Source organism: Anolis carolinensis, chromosome 5 (genome assembly GCF_035594765.1).
Source record: "Anolis carolinensis isolate JA03-04 chromosome 5, rAnoCar3.1.pri, whole genome shotgun sequence".
Lineage (NCBI taxonomy): Eukaryota > Metazoa > Chordata > Lepidosauria > Squamata > Dactyloidae > Anolis > Anolis carolinensis.
Genome location: NC_085845.1, coordinates 78,646,216 through 78,673,441, shown reverse-complemented (window position 1 = coordinate 78,673,441; position 27,226 = coordinate 78,646,216). Strand labels below are relative to the sequence as shown.

General features: G+C 39.1%; 1 protein-coding gene across 1 annotated transcript in view; it reads left to right on the top strand.

The window, feature by feature from the left end:
- Nucleotides 1-21,323: 21,323 nt before the first annotated feature.
- guf1 (GTP binding elongation factor GUF1) overlaps nt 21,324-27,226 on the top strand; it is a 30,342-nt gene continuing 24,439 nt past the window's right edge. The window contains exons 1-3 of the mRNA XM_008111654.3: nt 21,324-21,448; nt 25,110-25,502; nt 26,137-26,248. Coding sequence (XP_008109861.1) covers nt 25,350-25,502; nt 26,137-26,248 — 265 coding nt within the window. The 5' untranslated portion in view covers nt 21,324-21,448; nt 25,110-25,349. The remainder of the gene's footprint in view (nt 21,449-25,109; nt 25,503-26,136; nt 26,249-27,226) is intronic.

Sequence of the window (27,226 nt, the reverse complement as noted above, 5' to 3'; positions counted from 1 at the left end):
AGGGTAGAGGATTGGTGTCTGCCATAGTCGACCTCGCATTAGGGGTCAAGCGGTGCAGCCAATCCATCCCGCCGGGTTGCAAAGGATGCCTGGCACTGGCATGGGCTAGAACGCCAGCCTCTATTTTAAATGAAAAAGATGACAGAGGGAAGAGGTTAACAGAATAAAAAAGAGACATGGAGTGACAAGAGAAGCTCTGTTACCAGGTTATTGCAGGAGAGTAAGGACGGCCTGGGGAACCGGCTGGAAAATGAGGAAAGGAAACAAAAGGCATTTTGATCCTACCTCTTGCTGAGCTGCTGGCGATGCAGAGGGAAGGGGAGTGACTCGAAGAAAGCCAAATAAACTAAGTAACTATGGACTATATATAAAATATAAAATAAATATAAGAATAAAATAAGAGGTGGAGTGAAGACAAGGAAGCAGAAGTGGGTAGAGTACGCAACATAGAAACGCAAGCAACGTAATTAATGTATTTAACATAATTAATAAGTGCAAGAGAGTGTGGGCAGAGAACAGATGAGAGAGGTGGAAGGGCAGAAATAGAAGGAAAAGTGACACACATAAAGAAGAACTTGGGTGAAGCGGAAATCCGGACCCGCAAAAACATCAGAGGACATCACTCTCTCTCAAGGTTAGCCTCCCTTTTACTCCTTGCCTTAAGAGGTGAGACATTTCACCAAGGGATAAGAGACCACAGAGTAATATCAAATTATCCCAAAATTTGTAATGAAGGTGCCAGAAAATGAGTTCTCTATGCATTGAAAGTAAGGAATCTTAAAGACCCTCTAGGATAAAATGCAAATTAGAGGCCAATAAGTGGAACTGCATTGTAGGAAGGGCTCTGTGATAAGTGGAACTGCATGTTGATTTCTTTAGTTTTGCAAATCCCTTACTATTTGGATTTATTAAATTGTCTCTATATTGGACACAAGTAACAACTGAAAATATAGAAAATAAAGAAAGGGCATACAGATGGAGACTCAACAACCAACTAATAAAAGGTAATAATAAAAAATACTGAGTGAATACTTTAAATTTAATACGGAAACGGACACACCTATTGAGATTATCTAGGATGCATGAAAGGCCTATATGAGAGGGCAATTTATTCAACAAAATGTTAAAAGAATGAAGATAAAAAGAGCAGAAACTAAACAGATGGAGGAGGAGATATTAAAAGCTGAAGCTAGATGAAGAGTTATCCCCAAGATAAAAAAAAAAACCAGAACCGCACTCAAAAAACAAATAAATACAATTAGAAGATATCGAGAAAAAAATTAAATTTATTAAAATTTATTTATTAAACAATAGCATTTTGAAAATGCAAATATAGGAAGGTGGTTAGCCTGCAAAATTTCAAGGAAAAAACAGACACAACAGATAAATAGCATTGAGGAAGGTGGAAAATGTTACCTCCAACAGAAGGAGATAGAAAAAAAAATCACTAGTTATTACAGAAAATTATATGCAGACAATAATATCCCAAAAGAAAAAATACTACAATACCCAGGGAAGCAAAAAATTTTAAAAAATCTCGGATGAGCAAAGGAAAACATTAAACAAGAAGATCACGGAAGAAGAGATATGTAAAGCAATAAATAACCTTGCCCCAAATGAAACACCAGTGCCGGATGGCTTTACAGCAAACTATTATAAAGTATTCTTAGAATTATTGGTAGCACCCTTTAAAAAAGTAATGAATAAAGCTATAGAGGATAAAAAGATACCAGACTCTTGGAAATCTGCAAACGTAATGTTAATACACAAAGAAAATACAGATAATACAAAGGTCAAAAATTTTAGACCAATTTCACTACTCAACATGGATTACAAAATATTCTCTAGTATACTGGAATCAAGACTGAAAGAAATATTAAAAGATAGAATTCACAAGGACCAGACAGGCTTCATACCTGGACGTCATATAAAAGACAACAATAGAACGATTCTTAACACAATCGAATATTATGATAAACATATCCAAAAAGAAATGGGCTTTCTGATTTTAGATGCGGAGAAAGACTTTGATAAGTTTAATTGTAATTGTATATTTGAATTAATGAAGGAAATGGATGTTGGGTTATATTTTATCAATGCAATCAAAGCAATTTATTTACAACAGTCAGCGAAAATCATAGTAAATGGTCGAACATCAATAGAAATTAAATTTTAAAAGGGACTAGAAAGGGATGCCTCTTTTCCCCATTGATTTTTTATTATGACCCTTGAAATTTTACTAGTAAGCATAAGAAATAATGAAGAACTAAAAGGTTTAAGATTGAAGAATAATAACTATAAGATATGCGTCTTTGCGGATGATATGGTGTGCATACCGGAGGACCCCTTAATTCAATGGGACAAGTGGTGGAAGGAGATAAAGACCTTTGAAAAGGTTGCAGGTCTTAAAATCAATAAAGAAAAGACCAAATTCCTAACTAAAAATGTATCAAAAAAGAAAAAATAACTCCAAGAGAAGACAGGTATCGAGACAGTAACAAAATAAAATATTTGGGAATAGAAATTACTACTAGTAACTTGGTCAGACCACACCTGGAATACTGTGTCCAGTTCTGAGCACCACAGTTGAAGGGAGATGTTGACAAGCTGGAAAGCGTCCAGAGGAGGGCGACTAAAATGATTAAGGGTCTGGAGAACAAGCCCTATGAAGAGAGGCTTAAAGAGCTGGGCATGTTTAGCCTGCAAAAGAGAAGGCTAAGAGGAGACATGATAGCCATGTATAGATATGTGAGAGGAAGTCATAGGGAGGAGGGAGCACGCTTGTTTTCTGCTGCCCTGCAGACTAGGATGCGGAACAATGGCTTCAAGTTACAGGAAAGGAGATTCTACCTGAACATGAGGAAGACCTTCCTCACTGTGAGAGCTGTTCAGCAGTGGAACTCTCTGCCCCAGAATGTGGTGGAGGCTCCTTCTGTGGAGGCTTTTAAGCATAAGCTGGATGGCCATCTGTCAGGGGTGCTTTGAATGCGATTTTCCTGCTTCTTGGCAGGGGGTTGGACTGGATGGCCCGTGAGGTCTCTTCCAACTCTAGGATTCTATGATTCTATGACTCACAAATATTAAAAACAATTACAACAAAAAATGGAAAGAAATCAAGGAAAAATGAAACCATGGGAAAAACTAAAACTTTCTCTAAAGGGAAGAGTAGCTGTAGTGAAACTGAACATCCTGCCAGAGGTATTACAGTAGAGTCTCACTTATCCAAGCTAAACGGGCCAGCAGAAGCTTGGATAAGCAAATATCTTGGATAATAAGGAGGGATTAAGGAAAAGCCTATTAAACATCAAATTAGGTTATGATTTTACAAATTAAGCACCAAACATCATGTTATACAACAAATTTTACAGAAAAAGTAGTTCAATACGCAGTAATGTTATGTTGTAATTACTGTATTTACGAATTTAGCACCAAAATATCACGATATATTGAAAACATTGACTACAAAAATGGCTTGGATAATTCAGAATGTTGGATAAGCAAGTCTTGGATAAATGGGACTCTACTGTATATCTGTTTCAAACCTTTCCAATAATCAGGTCTGAAGTGACACTTAACAATTGGCAGAAAGATGTAAGGAAATTTTTATGATAAGGCAAGAAAGCGAGAATAAGCTTCCAAAATCTAAGGGATAAGAAAAGAAGGGGAGTAGGTCTCCTGGACACGCAGCTAGACTAACCTGGGTAAAAGATTGAACTGTGTTAGATAAGAAGATACTGGCCCTGGAAGGAGAAATCTTACGCAGAGGATGGCATGGCTACCTTTGGAGAGGGAAAGCGAATATAGAAAATAATTTTAAAAATCACTTTATAAGGGCCTCATTAATTAAAACATGGAATAAATACAGGGAGAGATTTTACACCAAAACCCCAATGTGGTTCTTGCCAAACAAGGCAAACCATAGGAGAGAAATGCCCAGAGAAAAGTGGCTAACCTATAAACAATTATTAAAAATAAAAAATAAAGAAGTTAAATTAAAATTGTAGGAAGAGATCCAAGCGATAGAACCTAAGATCACATGGTTTCAGTACTGGCAAATTAATGAAAACTACAAGGAAGATAAAAGAAAAGGATTCGAAATAAATGAAACGTTTTGGGATAAAATTCTAAAGGTAGATACTAAACGTATAAAAATAATATATCAACAACTATTAATGTGGGCAACAGAGGAAGAACTGGCGAAGGAGGTAATGATAAAATGGGCAAAGGCAAGTAGGTCATACAATTAGTATGGCAAAGTGGGAGGAAATTTGGATAAGGAAATTAAAGTATGCATATGCAACAGAAATCAAAGAAAATTGGTTTAAGATGTTCTACATGTGGTATGTGACACCAGAAAAACTGGCTAAGTATAGTAAGGATTAGCGGAAAGTGTTGGAAATGTGGGAAAAACATGTGTACACATGTGGTGGGATTGCAAAACTGTAAAAAAAACTTCTGGCATAAAATATACAATAATTTGGGAGGAATCCTACAGATAAAATTTGAATTTAAACCCGAGTATTTCCCACTGGGAATAACATATCAGAACGTTGGATAAGCGAATATGTTGGATAATACAGAGGGATTAAGGAAAAGCCTATTAAACATCAAATTAGGTTATGATTTTACAAATTAAGCACCAAAACATTGTTATACGACAAATTTGATAGAAAAAGTAGTTCAATACGCAGAGAGCCAGTACAGATATTTGAGGATTGGAAGAGGTTCAAACCAGAAGGAATTTCCCCTGTGGGACCTTGGGCACCTCACCCCCTTTCAGCTTTAGCAGAAGACCAGGGCAACAAATGTCTTGGGAGTAAATCTGCCCAAGAAAAAGCATTGGATAAGTATCTAACAACAGCAACCACAACATTTCTCTGAGGACATAGACTCAGGATCCGTCTATACCAGGTGCCCTCAAACTGTGGCCTTCCAGCTGTTTGGGAACAAACTGCCTATGGCTTCTGGGCGTTGGAGGCCCAAACACCTGGAAGGCTGAAGTTTGGGGATGCCTGCTAAATAAAGGATGCAATTTGGCACCATTTTAATCCCGATGGCTCAGCGCTTTAGCCTTCCACACTGAGGATTGCTGGTGCCTCACCAAACTACTGTTAGATAATTTTATAATAATAATACAGTAGAGTCTCACTTATCCGACATAACTTGCACTTTCGGCCCAGTTTCTTTTGGAGCGAACCCAAGATTTTATCATTACATTTTTTGTATGTGATCTTTTATGACTTGTTTTTGTTGTTGATTGACTTGTTTTGTTGCTTTGTTTTTATATTGTTGATGTCCGGGCTTGGCCCCATGTAAGCCGCCCCGAGTCCCTTTGGGGAGATGGGGCGGGGTATAAAAATAAAATAATAATAATAATAATAATAATAATAATAATAATAATAATTATTATTATTATTATCATCATCATCCAAGCTAAACGGGCCAGCAGAACCTTGCATAAGTGAATATTTTGGATAATAAGGAGGGATTAAGGAAAAGCCTATTAAACATCAAATTAGGTTATGATTTTACAAATTAAGCACCAAAACATCATGTTATACAACTAATTTGACAGAAAAAGTAGTACAATACGCAGTAATGTTATGTTGTAATGACTGTATTTACGAATTTAGCACCAAAATATCATGATATATTGAAAATATTGACTACAAAAATGCCTTGGATAGTCCAGAACCTTGGATAAGCGAGTCTTGGATAAGTGGGACTCTACTGTAATAATAACTTTATTTTTGTATCTTACCTCCATCTCCCCAAAGGGCAGCTCACATGGGGACAAGCCCAACAACACAAGTTAAAACACAGAACAATCAATTAAAAACATAACTACAAAAAACAATAAAAAATTTCTAGCCTTTAAGTACTTTAACAAACTTCAAGCTATGCAGCTGAAGTGAGTGCCGATAATCTCACTACCTCTGGATTAGAAGCAGTAAACATTCCAACCACAAAGGCTTTTTATCTCTGTACAGTTCCATAATCCAAAATATACAGTTTGCACAGTATCTATCTATCTATCTATCTATCTATCTATCTATCTATCTATCTATCTATCTATCTATCTGGTAGTCTCTTACTTATCCAACATAAACGGGCTGGCAGAATGTTGGATAAGCAAAAATGTTGGATAATAAGGAGGGATTAAGGAAAGGCCTATTAAACATCAAATTGCATTAAGATTTTACAAATTAAGCACCAAAACATCATGTTTTACAACAAATGGACAGAAAAAGCAGTTCAATGTTATGTAGTAATTACTGTATTTACGAATCTAGCACCAAAACATTGCAATGTATTGAAAACATTGACTACAAAAACATTTACAGTAAAGTCTCACTTATCCAACATAAACGGGCCGGCAGAATGTTGGATAAGCGAATATGTTGGATAATAAGGAGGGATTAAAGAAAAGCCTATTAAACATCAAATGATTTTACAAATTAAGCACCAAAACATCATGTTATAGGCCCGGGCTGTGGCGCAGGCGGGAGAGCAAGCCAGTGCAATTAACTGCAATGAATCACTCTGACCAGGAGGTCATGAGTTCGAGCCCCGCTCGGAGCCTATGTTTGTTTGTCTTTGTTCTATGTTAAAAGGCATTGAATGTTTGCCTATATGTGTAATGTGATTCGCCCTGAGTCCCCTTCGGGGTGAGAAGGGCGGAATATAAATGCTGTAAATAAATAAATAAAATATACAACAAATTTGACAGAAAAAGTAGTTCAATACGCAGTAATGTTATGTTGTAATTACTGTATTTACGAATTTAGCACCAAAATATCACAATGTATTGAAAACGTTGACTACAAAAATGTGTTGGATAATCCAGAATGTTAGATAAGCGAGTCTTGGATAAGTGAGACTCTACTGTACTAAACATTGACTAAAATAAAGATAGAATTGCATAAAATGAACTTACAGTAACAATCTTGTCAGAAGTTAAGTTCAGTCCTTGCTGCCTAGAGAAACAGCCGTGGATCTGAGGGGGAGGCAGACTGCATTGGATAATCCAAAAGGTTGGATAAGTGAGACTCTACTGCACAGCTTCAGGCTACACAGCAGAAGTGAGTGCTGGCAATCTCAGAATTAGAAACATTAAACATTCCAACCACAAAGGCTTTTTTTTATCTCTTTATAGTTCCATAATATCCAAAATATACAGATAGATAGATAGATAGATAGTGTACTATCTATCTATCTATCTATCTATCTATCTATCTATCTATCTATCTATCTATCTATCTATGGTCTCTCCTTCTACTTACAGTATTCTCTTTCATGGTACCTTCAGTTCTAAAGCAATATTTGACACACTAGCTCACAGAATCAGATCAAATACCTTCACACACCAAAGTCTCTCTCATGGTTGCTTGCTTAATTTCCTTTAACCAAATCACCTGCTGCAGCCTATTCTTTATTGCTTACAGGTGCCATTCATTAGTTACCCTGTGATTGACTCAGACTTGACTGTGGACTTCCAAACTTGGGCCCTCCCTCCAGGTGTTTTGGACTTCAACTCCCATTCCTAATAGCCTCAGGCCTTTTCCTTTTCCCTCTCAGCCACTTAAGTGGAAAGGAAAGGAAAGGAAGGGACCTGAGGCTGCAAGGAATGGTGGGAGTTTAAGTCCCAAACACCTGGAGGGAGGGCCCAAGTTGGCCCATGCCTGGTCTAGGTAGTGAACGTAGTTGCTTCATTCTTCCATGCCCACTGCCCCTTTTTCTCTCTACGCCCCCTAAAAAGCCATAAAGGGTTAAAGTTATCCATTGAGGCCGGAGTGTCCAGCTCATTCCCATTGATGCCACATCAGCCTTAACCAGCCAAGGGTTGCCTTCAAAGGGCTGTTGCTTCCATGGATAATTTGTGGATATCGAGGGCCAACTATAACACTAGTTAAGAAAATCTGGGGAAAAAAGTTCCTGGTTTGAATGTGTTATTTCCTGTTTCATTGCATGGTCCTGTCTTTGAAAGTGGTTGTTTACTACAGAAACTTTGTTTTCATGCCACAAACAATGTTGCATTGGTTGAGACACTATGAGGTATTCATTGAAAAGTTATTGCAACATGTGCTGCAGGATGTCCCTCCCACAAAGACAGTTTTTGCAACTTTCCCCATGTTTTTATGATCAAACCAATTAGGAAATGACATTTATCACCCTGGAACAAAAATCATGTTGCATAATGTAATTTTTATTTACATAGTTATTGGTGCTTTTTAGTTTTCACCCCGTTTGGGTCCCCAGATGTTATTGACCAAGAACTCCCATCCCTTTTGATTATCTGCCATGCAGACTGGGGATGATGGGAATTGTGACCCAGCAGCACTTGTGGCTCAGATTGGGGAAAGATCAAAGGATATTTTAAAGTCAGACATCATAGCCAAAGGCCTTGTATTTAAATTCAAATCCCCCTCTCCTGGCCAAGCTGTATCCCAACCAACCCTCATCAGTTCTAGTCAGGATGTCTAATGATGCCGAAGACAAGAGTTGTAGTCCAGAAAAGCTCCTTCTTTGGAGGCTTTTAAGCAGAGGCTGGATGGCCATCTGTCGGGGGTGCTTTGAATGCGATTTCCTGCTTCTTGGCAGGGGGTTGGACTGGATGGCCCATGAGGTCTCTTCCAACTCTACTCATCTATGATTCTATGATCTTGAAGGGGCATGTAAAATGGCACAGAGGGCGATACTGACCAGGATGACATGAGCCTTAGACTGCAGGTCTCCTCCTTGGCCCAGGTGGCTGACCTTTACTTCCTTGTTGTCATCTTACAAAATTACTGATTTTGATTTTTGCCCACAAAAGAACACAGAACATCAGAGACATGCTGATCCATTTGGATATAGTAGATTACCATTCTCATACTATTAAAGTCAAATCCTACTTGGTAGGAAATTTGGCACACCAACATTGTTCAATATGTCTGCCATTCATTCAAACAAAGGCACCAAACTATTACAACGCAAATGCTTTTGGATTTCTGCCCTTCAAACTATATACCTGAATGGTGTAAATGACACCAATTCATACCAATGTTTCTTGTAAGCCCTGATGCATAGTTCTTTAAATACTTCATTACTTTTATCACCTGCTATATCTGTTTCAGGCAGCTTTTGTAGAGCAACATTAACATCACCCCTTTAAATGCTCTACTTTATGTAGGAGCTGGCATTGCCCCTCCTGACGTGCGACGGGAAGTTGCTGCTAACGGTGAGAGAAATAAGGTTGAACACTGTGAAAGCCACCCACTGCATGACTATCAGCCTCCTCCCACCAGACTCAAAACAAGGAAGGGCTTCATGAGAACCACCACTCCTCTTGATGTTCCTCCAGCAACAGCAAGGGTGTCCCTCTGGGCAGCTAAACCTGGCAATTCCAACTGGATGGCCCCCCATGAGGGTCTTCCTCCAGGGGCAAACCAAGAATGGGCAACTTGGAAGTCCCTGAACAGACTCAGAAGTGGAGTGGGCAGATCTAAAGACAACTTGGCAAGGTGGCACTACCTGGAGGAATCCTCCACCTTGTGTGACTGTGGAGCAGAACAAACAACTCCGCATATGTATGCTTGCCCACAATGTCCTGTCTCATGCACGGAGGAGGAGTTGTTTAAAGCTACGGACAATGCGGTTGCTGTTGCCCGTTTTTGGTCTAAAACTATTTAGCTGCTCGTGATTTCCTTTTTTTCCCATCATTTTAAAATGTATTTGTTATGCAATGCTTTTGACACGAAATAAATAAATAAATAAAATGTAGGAGCTTCTACCTGCTGACCATGTGCTTGCTATGGAATCCAATGAATGCAGAGCATCATTTAGGAGAACTTGATGTGAGTATCTATGTTCTTTTACATTTTATGCCTTATATGTTTGCAATACATGGACATATTTACCTTTTTGGAACGTTTCCTAGCCACCTGTATGTATTCCCTTTAGGTCCAATTCATCATTGTAATTTCATACATTTCCATACAAGGAAGACTTTATATTTTGGGGAACTTGATGTCCACTTCATTTTGTAATTTTTGTGTTTTTCCACCTGAGGAAGATTTAATATAGTCTGGAAATCCTCTATGTGGAAATTTTCCACAAGGAAGTGGAAGCTCCACACAATAGTATTATTAGAGAATTATCTTTTCATAGACATTTGGGTTTATAAATTTTGACTTATTAGAGAGTAAGGAATTTAATGCCCTTAAGGAGAAGTCTGCTGTAAAGTATTCATGCTTGATTTTTTAATTTTTTAATTAATTTATCAATCAAAATATATAAGTACACATTCTGTCCTCATTTTACAATATCTTAGACATATCATATTGTATACAATCCAACAGCAAAAAAAAAAAAAACCAAGAACATCTTTAAGCATATGTCTTATCAGTTTTTAACTTTTCCATTACAACTTTACTACATATCCCACTACTACACACCTTTTATCTACTTATACAGTAGAGTCTCACTTATCCAAGCCTTGCTTATCCAAGTTTCTGGATTATCCAAGCCATTTTTGTAGTCAACATTTTCAATATATCATGATATTTGGTGCTAAATTCGTAAATACAGTAATTACAACATAACATTATTGCGTATTGAACTACTTTTTCTGTCAAATTTGTTGTATAACATGATGTTTTGGTGCTTAATTTGTAAAATCATAACCTAATTTGATGTTTCATAGGCTTTTCCTTAATCCCTCCTTATTATCCAAGATATTTGCTTATCCAAGCTTCTGCCAGCCCGTTTAGCTTGGATAAGTGAGACTCTACTGTACATGTTTTATTTTGTATTGTTATTATTGTAATTATTATTTAAATAATTGATTTATCAATCAAAATGTATACGTATACGTTTTTTCCTTATTTTACAATATCTTAGACGATAGCATGTAAAATATGTGTTCCAATGCCTTCCTGCTATTTAGTGTTACACAAAAAACAAATATCCAAAGTATCTGAAAAAAATTATACAATTCCATAATTGTCATTGGGGCACAGCACAGATTGGGTCAGAGTGGTTGCAGCTGTAAGGGTTTTCTCCTCTGCCCCCCTTGTGCCTGCAGATACAGATTCCTCCTGACATGCAGCAAACACGGGTTCCTGCCAACATACTGATATGTGTCTCTTGTCACAGTGTCTCCATCTTGACAATAATGTTGTAGGCATTCATTTGTGTTAGCTGTTAGAACTGACATGACCACAGTGACTTCCCAGATGTTTTAAGCATTGGCAGTTCTAGTTATAAACTTTCAGAAATTGTATGGGGGCTTCTCAGCATTTCCCATTAAGTAATTAGAACCCGTGCAATACCTAAACCATACACTGGAATTAGAATGAAAATTCTGTCACACTATCCTACACACCTTCATCCTGGTGGAGCCTACATGTCTGTCTAGTCCAGTGGAGTTCATTAACTCCTGACAAGGTATATCCATGTAACATCAGCAGCTCTATCCACATCTCAGCTCACTGATCATCCAGTAGCAATAGTTACAATGGGCTTGTGTCCATACACATGAAGTCTGCTTAAGAAAGCTCCATTAGACATATCTGAAGGATCTAATGATGTACATATCGTGTTTCCCCGAAAATAAGACAGTGTCTTATATTAATTTTTGCTCCCAAAGATGTGCTAGGTCTTATTTTCAGGGGATGTCTTATTTTTCCATGAAGAAGAATTCACATTTATTGTAGAACAAAAAATGAACATTTATTATAAACTGTACAGTAGTTGTCATCACAAACCAGCATAACCAGTCAAATTGTGAATCCCATCAAGAATTTCTTGTTACTACCATTATTTCCATGTACAACACTCTATGGTACGTACATTTACCAATCCTGCATGCTCTGGTGTTCTGTTCGGTGGGCATGCTTCCAAACAAAATCTTTGCTAGGTCTTACTTTCAGGGGAGGTCTTATATTTAGCAATTCAGCAAAACCTCTACTAGGTCTTATTTTCTGGGGATGTCTTATTTTAGGGGAAACAGGGTATTGACTGGTACAATAGGACCAAAATCTGTACTTTTAAAAAAACAATGCAGCTTTCTTCGGGTGCGTTTTATTTTGGCTGTTCAAATCAGGTCAGCTTATGTTCTGAGATGAATTGGATAAATGCATTTCACAATCACATAAATATTTAAGTTTTGTTTATTATCCTATTGCTAAAGGCTCAGGATTTGTGTGAGGTGGGATTACAAAAATATGTCCAATAATTATATTTTAATCAACTCAGGTCTTTTTTTTTTTTTTAAACCTTTCATTTCCAGTTCTGAAATGTCAGCTGGGGGCTGGGGGAGCATCCAAATACTGAATATCCATCTAAGGTAGCTTTATATGTACATAACAGAAAGGGAAAGGGGGATATTTGAACAGTAGATAAATCCCAAGGTATTTAGAGTTCTCTAAATTAAACTAGCATTTTCAATTCTGTCTGGAATGGAAGAAGAATTCAGTGGAGAGGGTGAATCTCTAGAGTTCTAGAGACAGCCTGGTTGCTTGAACCCACCACAGATGACTCTGATGCTGTAGAAGTCCAAACCACCCCAATTGACCAGATCATCTTCAACTTGATATGATCAGACAACCATCTTGGGGCCCAGTGAAACATTACTTTAAGGACAAGCACAGGGACCCTAGTCATTGGCTGTCATCCTCCTGCTGCAACCTTAGTATGATCAAACCCTCTAGAGTTTGCCTTGCCAAAATAAACATCAATTCCTTAGTTTTATCTGGAGAGCTTCAATGAGTATGAATAAATCCTCCTTTATAAACTCCTAATTCATCTGTTTAACTTAATCGGCCATAGCCGAAGGTCTGTGATATTCTCACACACATCCAGGTTATACATTTCACCATGGAATTGTGATAGGGATTATCTCGGACCTGGAGAAAGAGATATATGAATATAGCCTAAGGTATGTAAAAGGTTATAGAAACATTTACAATACCACCTCTTCAATGGCTATAAAAATACAGACTAACAATTCATTTATGCCCATGGGAGATTGCCCTAAGCCAAGGCCACATAATTTGGTTACACTCGGGAGAGGTGCAGTCTACATGCATAGTCACTAAGAAAGAATGGAGGCATCCCAACATCCTGTCAACACCAGAAACGTCACTCCAGCAAATCTATATATATAAAAGAGTGATGGCATCAGGGCAGTGGACAAAACAACAAAACTACAGGCCCCCCAACCTCGAAATTTGACAACACAACCCATCATCCACGCCTCTAGGTTGATACAACAAAAAGAAAAGAAAAATAAAGTCCTAATTAGAGGGAGAGCAATAATTTTTTTATCCAATTGCTGCCAGTTTAGAGGGCTAATCTCTGCCCACTTGTTTGCCTAGCAACCAAGGGACAGCCAGGTTTCAGTTAGGGGACAGGCAAATTTAGGCCTCACTTAGGCTTCTTCCACAGATTATCTAATTTGCGCTGGATTATATGGCAGTGTAGACTCAAGGCCCTTCCACACAGCTATATAACCCATTTATAATCTTATATTATCTGCTTTGCACTGGATTATCTTGACTCCACACTGCCATATAATCCACTTCAGTGTGCATTTTATACAGCTGTGAAGAAGGGGCCTCAGATAATCCAGTTCTGAGCAGATAATATAAGGTTAGAAATATACAGTAGACTCTCACTTATCCAACATAAACAGGCCGGCAGGATAAGTAAATATATTGGATAATAAGAAGGGATTCAGGAAAAGCTGATTAAACATCAAATTAGGTAATCGTTATACAAATTAAGCACCAAAACATCATATTATACAACAAATTTGACAGAAAAGGTAGTTCCATGCGCAGTAATGCTATGTAGTAATTACAGTAGAGTCTCACTTATCCAACACTCGCTTATCCAACGTTCTGGATTATCCAACGCATTTTTGTAGTCAATGTTTTCAATATATCGTGATATTTTGGTGCTAAATTCATAAATACAGTAATTACTACATAGCATTACTGCGTATTGAACTACTTTTTCTGCCAAATTTGTTGTCTAACATGATGTTTTGGTGTTTCATTTGTAAAATCATAACCTAATTTGATATTTAATAGGCTTTTCCTTAACGCCTCCTTATTATCCAACATATACGGTTATCCAACATTTTGCCAGCCCACTTATGTTGGATAAGTGAGACTCTACTGTACTGTATTTACAAATTTACCAGTAAAATATCACAATGAATTTGAAACTCTGACTACAAAAACATTGATTATGAAAAGGCAGACTGTGTTGGATAATCCAGAACATTGTATAAGCGAATGTTGGATAAGTGAGATTCTACTTTGATATGAAATCATTTCTAGGATAGAATAATGCAGAACAATATAATCTCTAAAACCAGGACAGTAATAAAGAAATAAAGAAATAAAGAAAGTAAATAAAGCAAGGAAATTGGAAATTCCACAAAGGAAACAATCAGGGCCAGCTAACACCTCCCAAGAAAGGATTCTTCCAGAAAGGAAGCTGAGAAGGCAGTGAAGCACTATGTATTACCAAAGTCCTTATTATTACTATCATTACTATCCTTACTATTATTATTATTATTTTTATTATTATTATTATTATTGTGTTGCGGTCAACCGTGAAAATGAATACAATCTGGCTCCAAGTATTCAAAAACACTAAAATCAGAATATAAAAAAATTAATGTGGTATAATAAAACAGAACAATACAATCTCTAAAATCAGAACACTAAATAAAGAACAACACTCTGAAAATAGGGGAATTCCACACAGAAAACAATCAGGGCCAGCTAACACCTCCCAACAAAGGATTCCCATCATCAAAGTCTGGCCAATCCTCTGTTTTCTCAGGGCCACAGACAGTAGAAGCATATAAAATATCGCAAACAACACCACTCTGAAACCAAGGTAATTCCAGACAGGAAACAATCAGGGCCAGCTAACACCTCCCAACAAACAAATCACTCAGGGAGGAAACAGCTAGGCTTTAAATCTGCAAGGCCATTACATCCTAATCATTTTTCCTAATTGCAGCATTCATACTTGCCTCCAACAGACAAAAAAAAAAACAAAACAATCAGAAATATTGCATATTCACAACCTTTAGGAAATAATGTCCCCTGATGGCACAGCATGTTAAAGCGCTGAGCTGCTGAACTTCTGGACCGAAAGGCCGCAGGTTTGAATTGGGGGAACTGACAGAGCCCCCACTGTTAGCCCCAGCTTCTGCCAACCCAGAAGTTCAAAAACATGTAAATGTGAGTGCATCAATAGGTACTGCTCCGGCGGGAAGGTAACGCCGCTCCATGCAGTCATCCCACATGACCTTGGAGGAGTCTACAGACAACGCCGGCTCTTCGGCTTAGAAATGGAGATGAGCACCAACCCTCAGAATCAGACATGACTGGACTTAACGTCAGGGGAAAACCTTTACCCTTTACCTTAACTACCACCAATTCCTCAATACTTTATTTCCCATACCACCATTCTTCGCCACAGCAACGCGTGGCCGGGCACAGCTAGTATCATATGAAAGGGGATTAAGCCAGAGCAGAACAACAGCTCCTCTTTGAAAGGAGTCCTTTGTTTCCCCTAGTTCTGATGTTTCCTTTTTGACATGACAAACCATGAAGGGGGAGAAGAGTTTGGTTTCTCCTACGCTAACCCTCCTGCTTTATCTTTCCTGACTGGACATCTGAAACAACATTATACATTAAATAAAATTTCTCTCCACTATAGCTGTTCTAGGCTAATACGTCTGATAGCTACGGAACGTCACTGAGTGAAAGAGGGAACTATATTTAGCTTCAGAGGAGTCTATAAGATTATTTTGATACAGTAGGTACATATATTGAGAGGGGGAAGGCAGATGAAATGCACAAAGAGATTTTTCTAATACCCCCCTCCCATTTTTCTGTCAGTCTCCTATAGGCCAAAGTATTGCTTGTAGATAATCATGGATTAATTGTGAAAGTAAAGAGAGACACACGTTTTCTTTATCAAAGCTGTTGCCTCAGGGCAAACTCCAATGCCATGAAAACTGAAATGTTTTCTTTTATCAGAGTTCCCTTTCTGGCACCTGAAATTATTTCTTTCATGTCTGATAGTGAAGAATGAGGCTGCACAGCTCCCTAGAGATGAGCGATTGTTACCATTGTTATCGAGGACTCAGCAGATCCCTGCCTTCAAATTGATCTGACTTGCAGCAGGGAGCTCCACAGGTCCATAAGACCAACATTGGATAAAGCAAAATGGGAAAGTGTCCCAGCAGCAGCAACTCTTCATTAATGCCTCTTTCTCTGGTCTTTTCCCTAACCCTCACGATGTAACAAATCCCAAATAAAGACTAACCAAGTTGCAACTTCTATCTTTCTCTGCAACTCTCTATCTCTCTCTGCTGATACTTTGTGTCTCTTTCCTGCCTGAAACTGCACTAACATTAAGAAAAAGCCTTTTCGAGCTGCAGGAGACTGCCATTCCATCTGGGATGCCTTCCATGCGTCTCAGGGAATTCAAATTCTTGTTTTTCCCAACCGCAGATAAAAGAACCCCATGAATCCCGGTATCCACAAGTTGGCGGATCAGCCTCATTTTAGTGTCATATTTTTCCTGACTTAGTTCTAACACTATCTGCTATCTTACTTTCTGCACCAAGGGCTCTTACGCTCAGGGAATAACCTTCAATTTGAGAAAATATTTTTTAAAAGGGACAAACAGCTGATTGAAACTCGCTGCCACCGCTCTCCTCGTCCACACCGCTCGTTTCCTGGGGATCATTGCTGGGGATCTCAGTAGTGGTTCCCCGAAGACTCCCAAGGGTGACCCGGTGGCTGGGTTGTGACCCTGGAAGGGAGTTTTAGTTCTTCAAGGACTAAGGACCAGCTCTGAACCCCGCGCTGCAGGACTTTGCCTTTGGATCCATTCTTAACTTCATTTCCAAGCTCTATAAAGACTATTAAGCCCCCTGCTGAAGATCTGGACTTTCCACAGATGATTTTTATACTTCAATTTCTCCTATTACTCTATGAATTCTTCCCCCCTTGTATTAATTATGTACCTGTGAAATATTGGACCCTATTTCTTATTGTTTAATTGAACATAACTTGGATATGGATTCCCTGGAAGATTCCTAAGTCATCTATTTCCCTTTACGTGTGTTTCATATCTTCCCAGCCTTTGGCCACATATCGAAGGGAGCCTGGGTTTCCCTCACTCTTCCCTCCCCGAACGAACTGTGGAGCTGCGAGCTACCTCCAGCCTCTATCTCCGGTCATATCTTCTTCATTTCAACCCCAAACATTGCCCCTTTTCATATCCCTAACTAAAAACGCTTCTCCTTCTAAAGGAGATAATCCGTTTCCAAATTGATAAAGTTTCTTAAGGCAAATCAGCTGATTGTCAAATAGGTCCACGCTTTGCAGTTTCTCTTTCTCGCGGCTGGTGATTCGTTCGCTGTTTGTGAAGCCTCCAAAACCTCCTTCCTGTTACTTTTTGGACACTCTGCAATATGTTTTAAGCTCCAATTTTCTTCAGATTATCCAATGAGACCTTCCTGTATGAATTGTGAACAATGGGCTCAAATTGTATTAATATTTATCACTTTTATTAACTGTAATAAGATGAAATAGTTTGGATATGGTTTCCTGGATATTCCTATATTTCTGTATTTTCCCTACATGTGTTTGACCTTACCCTGAACCTCCCTCCAGCCCCTTCCCTTCCCATGAGGGAGCGATCAGCCACCCATAAAGATTTTATCACAAACACATTTGCATGGAACAGGAAAAGTAGGACATTTTCTTGACCTCGGAGTTGGCCCATCAAGAGAAATCTCTATATGGAAAGCCTTAACCACTCAACATTGGGGCTCAGCAGGACTGTCAGAAGATTCTGCCCCCCATGGCAATAGCCTGACTTTCCACATTGAACGTTCATCCCAGTCTCACCCTTTTGAGTAATCATAATCCGTTGGGAACAGGAAAATCGGACATAACCCTATCAATGTCTCATTCATAAACAATAGGACTAGACTCCCCTATAAGGCTTGTTCAGCCTCGGGGAATTGATAGGCATGCAAATCACATATGATTCATTCATCAAGACATTGTTTCTCCTTGTCCCGCCTCCCTCTCTCCTGATTCGTCAGTTCCGGAAGCGAAGGGTGCTTGTGATTGGCTCTGGGGCGGGCAACCACGCCCCTCCCCAGCTGAGGCACGCCAGCCAATCGGTGATGAGTTGGACGGGAGGACGAGGGCAGGAAATTTGAAGAGACTTTACCTCGGTTTTTGGTATAAAAATGGCTTGTACTTCTGTGATGGCATGCTTTGCCTGACGAACTATCGTGGCATCGCATCCGCTTCAGCTGAATCGCTAATAAAGATCACCTCGGTGGCATTTTCTTCAACTTTGGCCGAGTCTTTCATTTCGTCTCAGGTAAATATAGTGCTATAGATTGGGCTTCCCCGGCTCGCCAAAGTAGCGATCCCTCCTTGTTGGAATCATATTGTCTCCCCTCACTGGGGCAGACATCCCAGAGTTCGCGGTCGATTTCACCATGGTCTCATAATATATTGGCAGCCGATGTGGCATCCATGTACACCTGTCATTCAAATACAGCTAAATGCAGATGTGGCAGGAAAGCCTCAGTTCAGACACTTGGCAGACCCTCCTCCAATCCTGACAACAGAGTCACATACAAATGAGTGTGTGCATGGATACACACACACAGTATGCAAGTGCTTTTAGGCCACACATTTGCAAGCCTGCTCAAATGCTATCAGGCCTACTTAATACAATGAACCTGCATTAGCATTTCTTCGGGGCAAACACATATAAATAGAAAAGCACAAGGAGAGACAAACAAAGCTAATTCCTCTTTCAAGCAAATGAACAAGACAAAAAACCTCAGTACATGGTGATAGGGAAGACAGGGCACATAACTGGTTTGATTTCCTTTATTGAGATGGAGACTATTTTCAGTAAAGATTGTAGGGGGACTGGGAACAAAGGCTTCCAATTTGATTCAGAGTAGAATCTCAGGTGAGAAAAGGGTGAACGAAGATAAGTACAAAGGGGCAATTTAAGGTATACCAAACAAGGCAACCCATAACATTCAATGAATATGTTATATTTTGGAATATTGGTCTAATTCTTTTGATCATATCATCTTGCATATTTAAGGGCACTGCATACTATTGAACAGCAAAGGCACAAAAGAGGTTTTTGGTGAAATACTTCACATTACATGGGGTGAAAAATGTGAATGTGCATGTTGGCGCAAGTATTTGAGTATGAAATCATGCATCTCAAAGATTGTACATACAGGTTTAGGTGAACTGGATTTACTCATCCGAATGATCTAATGCTTTTGGCTACTGAGACAAAATGTATAGTGCAGGGTGATGGAAAATGCAGACTATTTTTTAAAAAGCGAATTGTCAATTTAGCTCCTGGGCTAAAATAAAAAGTTTTCTTTTATGTTTGTGACTTGTTTTTTGGCTATTTCTTGAATAAACTCTGTTTTGCTCTCTAATTGGCATCTGACTTTTGACATGTCCAGTCCAGCGGAGTTGATGGCGTAGGAGCATCGCTTCAATGCTGGTGCTTCTTCCAGCACGCTGACATATAATCCAGTTCGAAGCAGAAAATGTAGGATTTTATTCAGCTGTGTGGGAGGCCTCAGTTTCATATCCTGCGATATAGGGCAGTATGGAAGGGGCCTCAGTGTTATACTTGTTGTCTGCCGAAATATCTTCCTAAAGGCACCCATCTAACCTTGGAAGCTAAACCTTGGTTAATACTTCATGGGAGACCAACAATGAATGTTGATGGTCGCAGGTCATGGCCCTTTTCACACTGGTCCTATATCCCAGGATCTAAACTCAAGATAATCTGTTTATCCTATATTATCTAGCAGTGCAAACTCATATAATCCAGTTTGAAGGAGAAAACCTGGGATCAGATCTTGATATATAGCGCTGTCTGGAAGGCCCCTCATATAATCCAGTTCAAACCAGATAATCTGGAAACAGATTCTGGGATATAGGGCAGTGTAGAGAGAACCCTAGGTGAACATTTAAAAAGGACTCTGGGCAGCAACGCTTCGCTGCTTCTACAACTGGTGGAGAAGGAGTAAAAACTCCTGGCTCCATAAGAGGGCAGTCTTGCCACTTTTCCCTGGCTTTTATAGCGCATGCGCTTCCTTCATAGCTCTGTAGCAGCCGAGCCAGAGCAGAGCAGAGCAGAGCAGTCACTTCCTTATTGTCCCTCGTTGATTGTAAACTTTTTACAGCTTGGAGTATAGACTGACTGTTCCATTCCCTGAAGATGATACTTCTTGGTTAATGTTGTCCTTTTCCCCTCTGGCGGTAGAAGCAAATGAAATTTCAAATAAGAAACTAAGTAGAATTATGTGTTGTCAGATTGCACAGAGAAGTCATTGAAATCCACAAGCATGCGGACAATTACAACAGAAAGGTGGAAACCATGAAAATGAGCAAAATCTGGCTGCCAGTATTTAAAAAACCCCTCTAAAATCAGGACAGTAAATAAAGAACACTCTGAAAACTGGGGATTTCCAAACATGAATCAATCAGAGCCAGCTAACACCTCCCAACAAAGGATTCCTCCAGGTAGGAATCGGCCAGTCCATGAAGTTGCAAGGCCATTCAGTGCTAATCAAGGTGGCCAATTGCAACATTCACACTTGCCTCCAACAGACAACAGTTCTTGCTTCCACCCTGGACCTTCCACAGATATATAACTCCTTCTTGCCTAGTTTCCAACAGACCTCACAGCCTGCCATAAATGTGGGCGAAACGTCAGGAGAGAATGCTTCTGGAACATGGCCATACAGCCTGGAAAACTCACAGCAACCCATCAACATAACATTTGAAATCCGGGATGAAGATGCAGCCCATCACACCATCCACTCAGATACAATGGGACTTCTTAAATTTCTCTGAAATTGAGCAAGTCATACTCTCACAGGCTGGATCTACACTGTCATACAATCCAGTTCAAAGCAGATAAATCTGGATTCAGCAACTGGCAGTGTAGATGGAGCCTGTTTCAGAAAAAGGCGAGCGTATTCTGAACACGTTTTGCCTTGAAAAACCTGTGAGTAGCTATAAATAACTTGGAAGACACACAGCAAACAACAGTGTCTTAATTTGGGATTTAAAGTATTGGTTTTTGTGGCTGTTGCGCCTAGTGCCAGTTCAACGACGTGAAGGCACACAACAACAACAAAGCAGAGACTTCTGTCCTGTTACTAAATGAGAATGTGGATGGGCGTGTTTTACTCTATGATCTTTCTATCTCTATGTGTTCCAGTCATTCTCTCTGTGTCCCGCCCACCTCGTGAGGGAAGAAGGTGACACCTGACGTCACTTCCTCTCCCCGGACCCACCGGTTGATTCCATGCTGCAGTCCCGGAAGTCTTTCACTCTTTCTCCGTCAGGTGAGCAGTGATGTGGGGTTGTGATTTTGCTGGCCGTGTTCTTTTGCTTTTTGGGCCACAGCTAGGCTCCAGAAGCCTCTCTAGAGAGAAGTGGAACCATTGTTTTCCCTGTTGTTGTGTCCTTTCTAGTTTTTTTTTCCCGACTTATGGCGACCCTAAGGTTTGCTTAGCAAGATTTCTATAGAGGGGTTTGCCTTTGCAGGGGAGCAAGAAGTCTGAATACCCGGATGTCATCCGATCTTGGCTGATCTTGGAAGCTGAACAGCATCAGCCCTGGCTGTTACCTGGATGGAAGATCGCCAAGTTACATCAGGTGCTATAGCAGGCATGGGCAAACTTGGCCCCCCAGGTGTTTTGGACTTCAGTTCCCACAATTCCTAACACCTGGAAGACCCAAGTTTGCCCATGCCTGTGCTATAGGCTTTCTTTCAAAGGAAGGCAAACCTCCTTGGAGTATTCCTTGCCCGAGGCCCCATCTACACAGCCATATAAAATCCAGATTTTGTGCTTTAAACTGGATCATATGAGTCTACACAGCCATATAATCCAGTTCAGAGCAGATAATCAGGATTTTATATAGCAGTGTGGAAGGGCCCTGAGAAAACCCTTTGAAATCCCTGGGGTCACCATAAGTCGACAAGTGACATGAAAGCACATACAGAGAGAAACTAAGTAATACAGTAGTAATTATTACAGTAGAGTCTCACTTATCTAAGCCTCGCTTATCCAAGCTTCTGGATTATCCAAGCCATTTTTGTAGTCAATGTTTTCAATATATCGTGATATTTTGGTGCTAAATTCGTAAATACAGTAATTACAACATAGCATTACTGCATATTGAACTACAGTAGAGTCTCGCTTATCCAACATAAACGGGCCAGCAGAACGTTGGATAAGCGAATATGTTGGATAATAAGGAGAGATTAAGGAAAAGCCTATTAAACATCAAATTAAGTTATGATTTTACAAATTAAGCACCAAAACATCATGTTAGACAACAAATTTGACAGAAAAAGTAGTTCAATACGCAGTAATGTTATGTTGTATTTACTGTATTTACAAAATTAGCACCAAAATATCACGTTATATTGAAAACATTGACTACAAAAATGCGTTGGATAATCCAGAACGTTGGATAAACGAGTGTTGGATAAGTGAGACTCTACTGTACTTTTTCTGTCAAATTTGTTGTATAACATGATGTTTTGGTGCTTAATTTGTAAAATCATAACCTAATTTAATGTTTAATAGGCTTTTTCTTAATCTCTCCTTATTATCCAAGATATTCGCTTATCCAAGCTTCTGCTGGCCCGTTTAGCTTGGATAAGTGAGACTACTGTATTTGCTTACCCGCCTCTTCCCACAGGTCAAAATGGGGAGCCACAACATGTTAAAATACAACCTATATTATAATAATGATAATAACTTTATTTATATCCCTCTCCATCTGCCAAAAGGGACTTGGGGCAGCCTACGAGACAGTAATAGTGGAACACAAAACATATCAAATACAACAGATATTAGCCAGAATCAATAAACAACACCAGGTAACATAAAATAGCAACATACAAAGAATTAAAATAAGACACCTCAAAGTTAAATAACCAATGAAACACAACAATAAAATTATAATTAAAAATGAACTATACAAACCAAGTTTAGCATCCCAGCTACAAAACAGATTAAAATATCAGTGTTAAAATGTCAGTGTCAACTTCAATCTATTTAGCTTGCCCAGTTTAGATGATACATTAGCCATTGTCAAAGGCCTGCTTGAATGGTCATGTCTTCAGATCCCTCCGAAGGGATTGAAGTGTGTGGGATTGTGTGGGCCACGTCCCAGAAGTCCTTCTCCCACATCCCCACCAACCATGCTTGAGATGGGGATGGGACTGAGAGGAGGGCCTCCCTGTCAGATCTCAGAGCTCGCACAGGTTCATGGAGGGATGCGGTCAGTTGAAAGACACAATATCAGTTAAAGACACATGATATTAGTTAACACATAGACCAGTTAAAACACATAATGTCTGTTGAAAAGAATGTATAAGATCAATACATATCAAAATAATATATACACAGTTTACGAGTCAGATTTTAAAATGGTTTTCCATCATTTTTTTACATCACTTACACTATATTCATTTCCTAATTGGCTGTGTCATAACAACACAGAAAAGGTTTATTAAACTGCAAAAACCTTGTTTTTGCAGGGCGTCCTGCAGCATATTTGTATATGTGTTTTTTATGTTGAGACAAGTCATCCAGCATAGTGTTCTCAGCATTGACTGAGTTTTTGGCAAGTTTCTCTCTTAGTGCTGTCTGCAGAACACCGATGTTTCATCTTCTATCCAAGCACTAAGTAGGTCAAAGTTTGCTTAGTTTCTCCATAGTAGTAGAGATCGGGCATATTCATGGTGGGATGATGGCATTCCCAATCTGTAGGTCTATGAGATGTCTGAAAATATTCCAATCCCATGGCTTCTTCAGCAAAAACAGATGCACTTTGAATATATATCCCAGCCACATAAGAGGCAACATGCAAAGAAGCTGTCATGTGCCTCCCATCTCATTGCCTTTATATTCTGCATAATGTACAGTCAGATTAACTTTCCTGTAAAGATAAATACGTAATGTGGAACTACAGTGTTTCTTTGCTATATTACCATGTTGTCAGAAGGCATGGTGAATCGCAGCATATTAAGCAAGTGAGGAAAAACATGTTGTAGTAGGTTCCATGTTCATTTATATATGGAAATGCCTTCCATGAGTAATGAAAACATTGAATCAGTTCTAGAAAAAAACCAAGCTAAGTGATCAGTCATCAAAACTAACGGAGGTGAACATCAAGACCAGTAGAGCTGAATGAGCTGTTCAAATTATTGAAAAGAATGGAAGGCAGTGACTGAATAATTATTGTGATTATCTTACTAAAGCTTTAATTGTAGACTTTAAAATTATTGAATAATTAACAGGCCATGCAGTGGAGCCTGAACATATTAGGATTCTTTAAGTGGTGCACTATGGAACCCATCTAAATAAAATTCTGCACCTTATTAGAATATCCTGAAGCCATCCTCACTCTTTTGCTATTGCAAACAAGCAACATACATCTGTACATTTCACCAAAATTAACAAGTGCAATGCTTTCAGCATAAAGCTAAATTAGACCTTAAGAAAAGTACAGCTTTAGAATAGGATGCTATTGGAAAATTTTGGGATTGGCAGTCCAAAAAGTAACATTCCCAAGTTGTAAATGGGCCATGGTTTTACCTAGTGTTACAACTCACAGATTTAACCCAGCTGAGTGAAAGTAATACTATGGACTTGGCAATAATGGCAGCCAAAAAATTCTTGTTCATATGCCAGGATTCAGTGGTGTTCCATTTATGATACTGTGTCAGTAGAACTGTGGGTGATACGTCCCTGCTTTCACCCCTCCATCAACAATGCATCCTCAACCAAAGGATCAGGAACCTGCTAAGTCAATTTTCCCATGGAGCCAGAGGCTGCAGTGGAGAGAGAAAGGAAGCAAATTCTGTAATGCTCAATAGGATGAATTTGGATGCTGATTACAGTTGGATTATGGCAAGGAAGAAAGTAAAACATTGAGACAGGTTATGTGTACTGTTAGAAACCAATCTCTGTTTTCCTTTTTTTCCAGGTTCACCCTGGATTGTGCATCTGTCTTCGTCCCTATTCTGAAAATATTTTTCTTCATAAAAGCAGTCTGCCCTGTTATTTGGAAATGTGTTTGAGTGAAAGAATCGAGCATTGGCTTTTATTGAAGCAAACTTATCTATGGAGTATGCTATGTTGAACCACTGGCTGAATCTGCAGTGTTTTAAAAGCTTTGCCTGCCATCCTACAGTCTGAATTGGGATGTTTGAAGTTATCCTGAAATATGTTTGCACTTGTAAAAAGGGTTGTACATCTTCATGTCCGACTTAAGAAATCATATCATGGAGGCATTTTTTCATATCTTTCCCTCGGAATGGAAGAACTCCCTCCCCATCGCACTGTGTCCCTCAGACAGTACCACTCTGGCAGTGGCAAGGTGACAGTACTTGGAATATATATATTTCTTGGTTGGAGATGATTTCAGCTTTATTAAATACCTTTGACTTCTATCAGCAATATAATACAACTAAACAACAATTTTGAATTATCACCAACTTGTCTGCTATTGTTTACAATAGCACTGTTTACTGTATACTGTTTACAACTGCTCGTCATATTATGCCTTTCAATCAGCAAAAACGTATCTGTTTTTCTCCCTTGATTAGTACAAAGTTCTATTTTTTGCTTCTTACATTTTTGATCATTCACATTCATTTAGGATGCTACTCTCACTATTTATTCAGTTTCCTTGTTGTTCTGCCTCTATGACATATTGCTATCCATTGATAGATTTTCTTTTATTTAATGAGAATTAATCTCAAGTGAGTGTACTCCAGGTGTATCATTTGCACTAATAACTGCTGAGTCAATTTACTCTTTTATGACTAGAATAGTGAACTTGAACCAGAATGTATGTTATTCTGTTCAGTTTGTATACTACAGCAAACAAACAAAATAAACTTAAACTGTATTTTAGGCTTTAACCTGAGTATAACTATATAGATAAAGACAGATATTTGATTTCATGATTTGTTGACTAATTTAATGTTTTCTGACATCATGTGTTTTAGGATATGGTGGATATGTCAATGTTTCCTGTTGAGAATATTAGAAATTTCAGCATAATAGCTCATGTAGACCATGGCAAAAGTACTCTAGCAGATAGACTGCTGGAGATAACAGGTGAGGTAATTTTCTAGTATGTATCATGTCCCTTGTGGATATACTCTGTTTCATTTGGCTGAGTTTCATTTTGGTACTCATCCGATACTGTTTTATACTGACTGAGGTGGAGGAACACTAATTTAGAATAGGGCAGCCAGAATAGAGTAACTTGCTGCCCTTCGTAATTTTTTGTTCATCAGTTTCAGTCAGTCACAGATGTGCATTGATGCTTTTGCCAAACTTTTGCGTTTTGCACTGTATTTAATATGAATTTATTTTAAAGAACTTTAAGGCTAGATCTATACTGCCCTATATCCCATGATCTGATCCCAGATTATCTGCTTTGAATTGGATTGTATGAGTCTCCACTGCCATATAATTTGGGATAAACCGGTAATCTGGGAACAAATCATGGGATATAGGGCATTGTAGAAGGAGCCTAAGGCCACATCTACACTGCCATATAATATCCAGATTAATACAATCCAGTTAAAAGCAGATAATCTGAATTTTATATGGCATTGTAGATGGGGCCTAAGAGAGACTCCCTCCAATTTATCCCATCTATTTGTTTCAACTTTTGTATCAGGAAGAAATAATCCTTCAGCTGTGCCTCACCAAACAAGAGCACATCTACACCGATTACTTAAATCGGTGTGCAGTCTAATCAGCCCTGCGGTGGTTAAATGATGCATGGGGCTGATCTTGCTTAATGTGGCAAGGTTACCTTAATGGAGCCTTGCCCCAGGTTAAGCCAAGTTAGAGTAAAGGCCGAATCCTGACTTCCATCAACTTTAGAGCTGTCAAGCCAGCTGGAAAACAGGCCCTGTTGCCCCCTTCCTCTATGTCAATACTGTCACCAGCCGCTAAACTCAACCTATCTAGCTTTTTAGCACCGGGGGGGGGGGGGGCTTTCCCTCCTCCCAGTTCCCTTAGCCGTAGTGCTGAAGAGCAGGGTAGGTGGGGCATCAATGCTGTTGACAGCCACAACACAGG